This window comes from Bison bison, unplaced genomic scaffold (genome assembly GCF_000754665.1).
Source record: "Bison bison bison isolate TAMUID 2011002044 unplaced genomic scaffold, Bison_UMD1.0 scf7180017864143, whole genome shotgun sequence".
Lineage (NCBI taxonomy): Eukaryota > Metazoa > Chordata > Mammalia > Artiodactyla > Bovidae > Bison > Bison bison.
Genome location: NW_011494715.1, coordinates 6,050,038 through 6,060,536, shown reverse-complemented (window position 1 = coordinate 6,060,536; position 10,499 = coordinate 6,050,038). Strand labels below are relative to the sequence as shown.

The 10,499-nt window shown below is 42.0% G+C and overlaps 1 protein-coding gene across 1 annotated transcript in view; it reads left to right on the top strand.

The window, feature by feature from the left end:
- The window catches only part of EXTL3 (exostosin-like glycosyltransferase 3), a 130,789-nt gene that overhangs the window by 110,166 nt on the left and 10,124 nt on the right, over positions 1-10,499 (top strand). The window contains 2 exon segments of the mRNA XM_010840287.1: positions 4,670-4,814; positions 9,569-9,697. Coding sequence (XP_010838589.1) covers positions 4,670-4,814; positions 9,569-9,697 — 274 coding nt within the window.

Here is a 10,499-nt window from a genome sequence, read left to right as displayed (position 1 = left end):
CTCCCCCCGCCCCCCCGCAATCCAGGCTAGCACATAACATCGAGCAGAGGTCCCTGCTATACAGTAGGTCTTTGTTGGGTTTCTGTTTTAAATATAGCAGTGTGTACATGACTGGTTTGTCTTTTTATTTTTGAGTTGTCAGAGTTCTTTGTATATTCTAGGTACAAGTCCCTTATCAGGGATAATGATCTGTAATTTTTTCCTCTTATGCTGTGGGTTGTCTTTTCACATTCTTGATGGTGTCCTTCAAAGCACAAAACTTTTCGTTTTAATGAAGCCCAGTTTGTCTAGGTTTTCATTGGTTACTTGTCCTTTTGGTGTTATATTTAAGAAAACATGCAATTCATTTTTATTGTGTTGTTACAAAAGCATGACCAAGCCCAGGGAAAATTACTTCTTTGCCACATAGTTTGAGAAACACTGGAGTAGATATCTTTGGGGATCTCATTCAAACGAAGTATAGATTCCAGGACAAAAACTCTTTTCTCTGTGCTTTCGTTTCGGGCCCTGAGAGCCTGGCTGACCCCTAGCTTCCGGGCTTCAGCTTAGATGGTAAATGCAGACGCTTGGATGGAAGCGCAGCAGCTTTACTGCTCTATTTTCTTAGGTCCGTGTGTAGTCACCTGGCACATTTCTGACAAAGTGGAACATCTGCTCTTCCTACCCCTCAGCCAGCCTCTCATTTCCTCTGACCTCCTCCTACCACTATGTTATTGAGGCGAGAATCTGTTGTTAGCAGTTGTGAAAATCCCACTGGATTTCACATTACCATAATAATAAGTAAGCAGCTCTCTTGCCTTGATTTTATGAAGGGAAAAAAAGCCATGTGATGATAGCAGAGATGGGCCTTTGCCATCACAGTTGTTGTTATTGATGGTGACGGGAGGGACGGGAAGGTGGGGTGTTTCCGATACAGCGTGATGTACTTAAGAGTCTGCTGAGGGACTGGAGGCTGTGGACAGAGTCATGGGGTGTTAACAGGAGAATTGCCGATCAGCGCTAGATCCCAAGAACGATTAGATAAGCAGTCCTGCTTTGATGAGTTTGAAGCTTATTAAGATAACTGGTGTTTGTTATCTTCTGTAGAATGTTCTTGATTTAGAAAGGTTTTTGATCTTTTCCATTTGTCACCAGATTTCCAAGTGGTGAGAGAATAATGGAAGCCTTATAACTGATGGTATTGAGCATCTTTTCATGTGGTCAGTGACCATCTGTTTATCTTCTTTGGAGAAATGTCTGCTTAGATCCTTTGCCTTTTTATTATCAAGTGGTTAAGAGTCTCTTACCATCATTAGAAATTTGAGGTTTAGTCTCTGGTTATAAGACAAGTGAATTATCTCTGACTCTACTTCCAAATCTTCTATTACCCTGAGTATTCTCTCATTTATTTGGGCATCCTTTGATCTAAAAACTTTGCTTTCGAATTAGAGTTTTCATCTTTTCCCTATGTATGCCTAGGAATGGGATTGCTGGATTACATGATAACTCTGTTCTTAGTTTTTTAAGGAACCGCCATACTGTTCTCCGTAGTGGCTGTACCAGTTTACGTTTCCACCAAGAGTGTAGGAGGGTTCCCTTTTCGAAAGGATACACGCGTTCTGACGTTCACTGCAGCACTGTTTACAGTAGTTGAGACATGAAAGCCACCTAAATGTTGAAATCAGCAGATGACTGGATAAAGAAGATGTGGCATATAGATACTGTGGAATATTTTTCAACCATAAAAAGAATGAGATAATGCCATTTACAGCAACATGGATGGACCTAGAGGTTATCAGACTAAGTGAAGTCAGTTAGAGAAAGTCAGATACCATATGGTATCACTCACATGTGGGATCAAAACAATGATGCAGGTGAGCTTATTTACCAAACGGAAACAGACCGAGACACAGGACGCAAGCGTGATGGTTCCAAAGGGGGAACGGGGAGCGGGGCTAAATCTAGGAATTTGGACTTAAAAGATACAAACTACTATACATGTGTCATTTCACAGAGCTGTACATGGCTGAGCGACTAACATGCACATGTATATAAAATAGATAACAAGGACCTGCTGTGCAGCACAGGGAGCTATCTTCAATATCTTGTAATAACCTTTAATGGAAAAGAGTCTGAAAAATAATATATATAACTTAGTCAATTTGCTGTGCACCTAAAAATTGTAAATCAGCTGTACTTTGATTTAGAATCAGTAAATAAATACATCCATAGAAACTGTCCCTCTGGCAAAAGATAATGTGGATCTTGGCCGACTTCAGCTTATGTAGCAAAGAAGGAAATAGTATGTTTTTAAGTGATGGATAAAGAGACCCAAGAGAACTGAAAACATGTATCTGTATAAAAACAGTCCCTGACTGTTCATAGCAGCATTATTTATAAGAGTCAGTAAGTATAACATGATTCAGCTTATATGAGGCACTCACAGTAGTCAGGTTCATAGAGACGAAGTAGAATGGCGGGTGCCTGGGACTAAAGGAAGGCAAGAATGCCAAATGTTTAATGGGTCAGGTTTTAGATTGGAAAGATGGAAACATTCTGGAGATAAATGATTGTGATGATCATTTAACAGTGGGAATATACTTAATGCCATTGAACTATATACTTGAAAATAATTAAAATGGTAAATTGTGTCATGTGTGTTTTGCCACACACCAAAGAAAAATCAGTTGTCAAAAAAGCTAAAACAAGAGAAGTATAATCAGAATGTCCATCAGCTGATGAATGGATAAACAAACATATATCCATACAGTGGAATATTACTTGGCAACAGAAAGGAATGAAGTGCTGACACGTGCTGCAACATGAAAACAGGCTAAGTGAAACAAGCCAGTCACTAAAGGTCACGTACTGTGTGAGTCCGTTTGTGTGAAATGTCTGCAACAAGCAGAGCCATGGAGACAGAAGGTAGATTAGTGGTTGCCGTGGGAGACTGGGGTTGGGGGTGAATGGGAAATGACTGCTAAACTGCTAGTGGCTATGGAGTTTCTTTTCATTAATAGGTTATGAAAATATTCTGAAGTGGTGATGGTTGCATATATTACATACTAAACCCCAGCAAGTCATAAACTTTTAAACAAGTGAGCCTTCTATGTGATTTATATCTCAATAAACTTTATTTTTAAAAAGAGCAAAAGTGTAAGCTTTGCAGTGAGGGATCATGGACTGGAAAGAAGGTTTCTGTTCCTGGAGGCATTTGAAGGGATCAGTATTTTTAGGAGTATTGATATAGCCTTCGGATATGCTGTTGGTATTTATTAACAACCCTTATATTCTGTAACTGTCAAAATATATTATTAAAATACAGCTTTTTAGGTGAGTAAACGTTTGGAAGTCTGTGTTCGGAGATAAACGAGGATAGAGGTAGGGGTTTGGGTGGGATGTGGCAGGACGCCCATCTAGACGGCTGCTATGTTGATATAAGTTGTAATTTCTCATCTTCTGGGCTAGACTGTGTGTATGTGTGTGTCTGTGTATGCATCGTCAGTCGTGTCCAACTCTTTGTGACCCCATGGACTGTAGCCTGCCAGGCTTCTCTGCCCTGGGATCTCAGGCAAGAATCCTGGAGTGGGTAGCCATTTCCTTCTCCAGGCGTCTTCCCAGCCTAGATATTGGACCCTCGTCTCCCGCATCTCCTGCATTGACAGGTGGGTTCCTTACTGCTGGACCGCCTGGAAAGCCCATTGGACTAGGTTAGTTGCTTTCAAACTTAACAGGAGAGGGACTCTTGAAATGAAATCCTGTGTGCTTTAGGAGCTGAGGTTTCATGGGTGATGAGGGACTTTGTTAGGCAGTTTGAATATCTGTTGGAGTGAGCTGGAGGGAGGCGGTGGTGGATCCTTTTTTATGGTACACCTGGAGCACTTATGCAGGACTGTGGATTTCAGCCTATGAAACGGATTTTGTTTGTTGTACCTTACCTAGAGGTAAGGTAAATTTGGAGATGTTAGAAAAGTTTATCCTGGAAACATTCCCAGCTTATTTCTTACATTTATGAAGCCTTTCATTTGTACGGTTCTGTAGACCACTGCTTTTCATGGTACAGATTTCCACCTCAGCTCTGCTCCAATCAGAATTTTAGACTGTTGCACCTAACTCCAGGCAGCAGTCTCCTGTGGTTAGATTGGGGTCACTCAGTAAAAGAGGAGTTAAGTATACAATGTACATAGATTATGTACAAGTCCTACCATACTAGTAAAGCTTAAAAAATTAAAAAAGTAAAAAATTAAAAAAATTAAAAAATTAAAAAATTAAAAAAGTAAAGCTTAAGAAATTAAATAATATTAAAAAGAAATAGATATAAAAATTACCTTCTTTCTGCTTCTTAGCAGATTATTGTACTTACCCCATCCTGGAAACCTTTAACTGCCTTAGACTCCTTAGAGCCTTTCCGTGTTTCTCCAGCTTGTTCTGTATGCAAGGGCTGGAGAGATGCTGGCCCCCAGCATCAATAAGTTAGAGGATTGATAGGCAGGTGCTTATTAAGGAAACTGTGGGTGATACTTTGTTTTTATTCTGTTTGGTTTGTGATTGATTTGGTATATAAAATTAAAAAGAAAAAAGTAACAGCTCAAAAAGAGAGCTCCTGCAAAATAGAGGCAATGATTTTACACATTTCTGATAACCTTAGAGCTTGGTACTCAGGTGTGTGCATATGCTTGTGTTTTATGAGGGTGTGGAGAGAAGCACGGGACCGCATTGTGGGTTTCCCTGGCCGTTACCATGCGTGGGACATCCCTCATCAGTCCTGGCTGTACAACTCCAACTACTCCTGTGAGCTGTCCATGGTGCTGACAGGTGCTGCCTTCTTCCACAAGGTAAGAAAGGGCTGGTAGGATTGGCATGACTTGGTCAGAGTTGAGCTTTTGTGTGGCAGTGAAATGCTGCTTTAAATAAAGATAACTCTCCTAATGCTTCTTACGTATCCCTTGCTTGCTAGAATTACACTACTTCTATCTTTAAAGACAGTGATCAAGATGATTATAGCAACTCTAGAATGAAGTCAGGATGGGAAGGCTGCTGCATTGGCCATTAGAAAATCAGTTTATCTTCCTGAGCATTGGCTCTCCCTCAGTAAAACTGAGAGCACTGGGGCAAAACATTTTCCAGTTTCCCCACAGCCATTCTGGACATGGCCTGGCCAACAAAAGGCTGAATGTAGCCCTCTCCTGATTCAACCACCTCTGTCCCAGGCCCCACCACAAGCTTCTGTCCATTCAGGCTCTGCAAGTTCTGTTTGATTCCTTAGAGCTTTTAATTTTCACGTTGCTTCACGTCCTGATTTCTGTTGAGTATTTAGGATGCAGACCTGTCCAGTCATTACTCCTCTCTTGTACTGTTGTTGCTAAACTGTTCTGTTTTCTTGCTCCTGACTAATCTTCTCTCTCCATTTCATCTGTTCTGTAAAATAGCCCCTGGGCACATGTGGCTGCTGAGCACTTGAAACGTGACTGGTCAGTGCTGAGATGTGCTCTCAGTGTACAGTATTGTACGTACCAGACTTTGAAAACTTAGCATGAAAGAAAGAGTGTAGACTATCTCTTTACTAGTTTTTTATATTGATTGTATGTTGGGTGAGTAAGTGTTAGTGTCTCAGTTATGTCTGACTCTTTGCCATCCCATGGACTGTAGCCTGGCAGGCTCCTCTGTCCAAGGAATTCTCCAGGCAAGAATACTGGAGTGGGTATCCTTCTCTAGGGGATCTTTCCAACCCAGGGATCGAACCCATTTCTCCTGCATTGCAGGCAGATTCTTTACCATCTGAGCCAATAGGGAATGATTGTATGTGCTGCTGCTGCTAAGTCACTTCAGTTGTGTCCGACTCTGTGTGACCCCATAGACGGCAGCCCACGAGGCTCCCCCGTCCCTGGGATTCTCCAGGCAAGAACACTGGAGTGATTGTATGTGCAATTATTTTATAAAGTCCAATTATTTTGGATACACTGGTTTAAATTAAAATATGTTACTAATTAATTTTACTGTTTCTCTTTATTTCTTAAAACTGTGGCCACTAGAAAATTAAAAATGACAGATGGGACTGCTCCATACCTTCCCTCCCAGGTCCTCTCTTTAGGCTGTGAAGAGCCCCTGTTCTGGGATGGCCAAACTGCCTGTACCCCCACTTCACAGAAAACCTCCTCTGTCTCCTTGATCTGGTTGAAACCTGACTTTTCTCTGAGGACAGTGCTTCCCCTTCAGCCTATTCCTTCCTTCCAGGGACCGTGATTGAGACTATTCATTTCCCCACACTTGTACCCTGGAGCCAGGTAGAGAGAACCATTCCACTGCTCACTGGTGACTCTTCTTGACAATTGCTTCTCACTTGTCATGTGAAATCACATTTGAGACTCGTTGTATCTGTCTTGTTGCTCCAACTACCGACCTCCTAAGTCATCCGTTCATGGTCAGCAAAGATGTTACCACCTGGCCTGTCATCCTGATCTCCACTCCGTGCTCTCCTGACCAACCCAGCCAGGACCCTATCTCCCTATAATTATTGAAGTATTATACTTCTAGTGGCTCAAATGGTAAAGTGTCTGCCTACAATGCGGGAGACCTGGGTTCAGTCCCTGGGTCAGGAAGATCCCCTGGAGAAGGAAATGGCACCCCACTCCAGTACTCTTGCCTGGAGAATCCCACGGACGGAGGAGCCCAGTAGGCCACAGTCCATGGGGTCGCAAAGTCGGACACGACTGAGCGACTCCACTTCTTCACAGGGTTCTACTTCTGTCTAGCGCTTTTCTTTTTTTTAAAGTTGGTTCTTATTTTACACTGGAGTGTGGTTGATTTCCAGTGTTGTGTTTCAGGTGTGCAGCAGAGTGATTCAGTTGCACATGTTACACACGTAGCTGTTCTTTTTCAGAGCCTTTTCCCATAAAAGTTGTTACAGAATATTGAGTGGAGTCGCCTCTGCTCTCAGTAGGTGCTTGTTGGTGATCTAGTTTATGTATAATTGCCGAGTGCTCTTCTTATTCTGTGTTGGCCTTGCGTCCTCTCAGGCTCCTGTGGCTTTTCTCAGCCATAAGCTGTGATTTCCAACCTTGCCTTTCCCCGAGAGCTTCACTTGTGAATTCATTTTCAGGACGTTCCTGTATTCCTCCTAGTACTTCAAACTGAACTTTTCCCCCCAAAGTTTCCTTGTTTGCCCTTTGGAAGAAACTAAGTTGGCCTTCCCTAGTCTAGAGCAATCAAGTTATTTTTTCTTTTTACTGTAAGTGCCTATCAGTAAAAACTTTTGGTACCTCACAAATGTATGTATGTATAAATTATAGTATGTGTACTGTACTACCATACTTACAGAAATTTTTATATGGTTGAGATAAGATGAAACACTTTCAAAATAATAGTCTCACTAAATTCTTAAATTTTAGTGAGAGCAATGACTGAACATGCCTTCTTATTTTTGAAAATCTTGATTTGACACTTTGTATACTGGCAGGTCAGTGTTCTGTTTCTAAATTGGTCTGTTTCTAAATTAAGCACATTTCTGATACTTTGTTTTAATCACTGTCCCTGGAAGAAATACCTTATTGCCCTGCTTCCAAAGTCCTGATGCTTATCTACCAATTTGGTAGTATTTTGTTGAAATTGTTGAATTTTCATCTTCTATGGCACCAATTTTTTTAAGCAAACTAACGAGCAGAAATCGCATTTTATATTTTAGAGTAGGTTCTAAATTCACTGAAACATTAAGAAGATTTTTAAACAGATTACAAAGTTTTTCTGTGTTTTAAAAATTATTTTTGGCATAAAGATAATATAATAGTGGAAATACTTCTAAATATTTGTTTTCATAATGCTTTCACCATATACTTTTAAGTCAGTTCTTTTTTCGTATAATGTCATGTTTCCCTTGATAAAGATATGGATTTTTAATTAATAAATATTCTTATTAGCATGCTAATGATAGGCAGTGGCCAGTTAAAGGGTCAGTCTGTCTTTTCGTAAAAGAAAGATGTATAATTCATCTTTTAAGTTCACCATCTCTTAAGTATTTTGTCACAAGATAACCAGCAAACCACTGTTTGGTACAAAAATTTTATGGTTGTTTTGCTGTATAGATTCTACCATTTAAGGTAAAAAGATACCTAAGTCAGTTTTATTGGACACCTCACCTATTCATTCATCATCAGCATATTGCACCAGATCTCGCTTACCATTTGGGGTGTTTTATGGCATTTATTCACTTCTGTGGTGCAAATATTCTTGCCATGACTGAGTTCAGGTTAACAACATGAGTCACTGAGCGTGGCTGTTGGAAGAGATGAGCAGTTACATGCCAGTTTCGTAGTATTTTCACCAGACAGTTATAATAGGCACGAGCAGCCTCAAGATGACAGTAAATGTGGGACTTCCCTGGGGGTCCAGCGTTTAGGACTGCACTTCCACTGCAGGGGATCGAGGGTTCGATCCTTTGTTGGGGAACTAGGATCTTGCATGCCTTGCAGCGCAACCAAAAAGTTAAAAAAAAAAAAAAAGATGATAAATGTAATAGTTATAATTGTGTTAACTAGTTAAATAAGTGATGAGCTTTAGGTATTTATTGGCTTTTGATATAATGTATTTAGTTTTCAGTTGTCATTTAGTCGCTAAGGCGTGTCTGACTCTATGACCTCATGGACTGTAGCCCGCCAGGCTCCTCCGTCCATGGGATTCTCCAGGCAAGAATACTGGAGTGGGTTGCTATTTCCTTCTCCAGGTGGTCTTCCCAACCCAGGGGTAGAATCCGCGTCTTCTGCATTGGCAGGCAGATTCTTTACTGCTGAACCACCAGGGAAGCCCTTTAATTTTAAGTATGTGTAATTCTATTTTTAATAATGGCTGTTTTTCATAACAAGGTCACAAAATTCCTAAAATCCCTGAAAGTTCAGCAGTCGACATTCATTGGTAGGTGTGAGCCAGTGCACACCTGTGGACCTTGTGGGACATGTTAAGAACTTAGGCTTAATCTGAGTGAGATGAGAAGCCATTGAGGGGTTTGGAGTAAAGGAGGCCCATGTTTTAATACGATTGCTCTGCTGTGCTGAGGATGGACTGATGGGAGCAAGAAGGCAGCAGGGAGGCCGATCAGGAGGCTGTGAACAGTGTGGGCCAGGGATGAGGGTGGCTTCAGGCAGGGCTAGCCTGTGCCCAGACTGAGAAGTGAGGCCCTGCGGGATCTGCCATCTCATTACTCAGTGACTTACTGAGGTCTGAGAAGATAACCGGACTTTCCTCCTCGCTTACCCTTGCTTTGTCAGAGAGAACATTGTTCAGCTGAACGAGTGTCCAACCGAATTTGATAGATGTTTATGTTGTTGCAGAATCACTGTGGTACCAAGCATGAAGGTTTGATTCTCAAAGAGGGTGATAATGGCAGTTTGGATGGGCTGATTCTTCAGTGTGGAGGATCTGCCTTGCAGGTGTTCAGCATCCCGGGACCCCCCTCCCTAAATGCCAGTGGTGCTTCCTGGAGATTGCCACCCCCAGCCTCCCCCACAACATGCTTCCTAGCAGCCCTGCGTGTATTTTCACTGAAGGGCAAAGAACTGTGGCCTCTAACACAGGATGTGCTTCTGTTTCTGCCCGGCAGTATTATGCCTACCTGTATTCTTACGTGATGCCCCAGGCCATCCGAGATATGGTGGATGAATACATCAACTGTGAGGACATCGCCATGAACTTCCTCGTCTCCCACATCACTCGGAAACCCCCCATCAAGGTAGGGCCCCGCCGTGTACGGGACTGGGGGTGCGTGTGTACTCAGCTCACTTACTTTGTAATCGTGCAGTGCATAACTCAGCGTACTTCAGAGTCCTCGTCTGTGAAACGGGATGATGAGGCCACCAGCCAAATAGGATCACTTCAGGGTTTAATGAGGGCCTTCACTTCCTAAGGTGTAAATGGATAGAAATCAGTGATTGGAATTTGAATGGGGAAATGTTACATCTTTAATTTTCACTGATCTTGAATTGGAATTTATCCTTTTTATCAGTTATAAAACAGGCTGTAATTCATAAGAGGATTGGTGGTAACTGATTTTTCACCGGAATTCACAGATACTTTCCTATCACGTTATGTTTATTGTGAAGTATTGTTAACTTTCCTCACTTCTTTGAAATTATGGCAGTTACTAACTTTTCCCTGGATTGTGTTACCTCTAAAAGAGTACATGTATTTCTGTGTTTCGGTATTACCTGTTTCCTTTGTTGTTGTTCAGTCCTTAAGTCGTGTCTGACTCTTTGCAACCCCATGGACTGCAGCACACCAAGCTTCTCTGTTCTCCACCGTCTCCCAGAGTTTGCTCAGATTCATGAGAAGGCAATGGCACCCCACTCCAGTACTCTTGCCTGGAAAATCCCATGGGCGGAGGAGCCTGGTAGGCTGCAGTCCATGGGGTCACAAAGAGTAGGACACGACTGAGCGACTTCACTTTCACTTTTCACTTTCATGCATTGGAGAAGGAAATGGCAACCCACTCCAGTGTTCTTGCCTGGAGAATCCCAGGGACGGGGGAGCCTGGT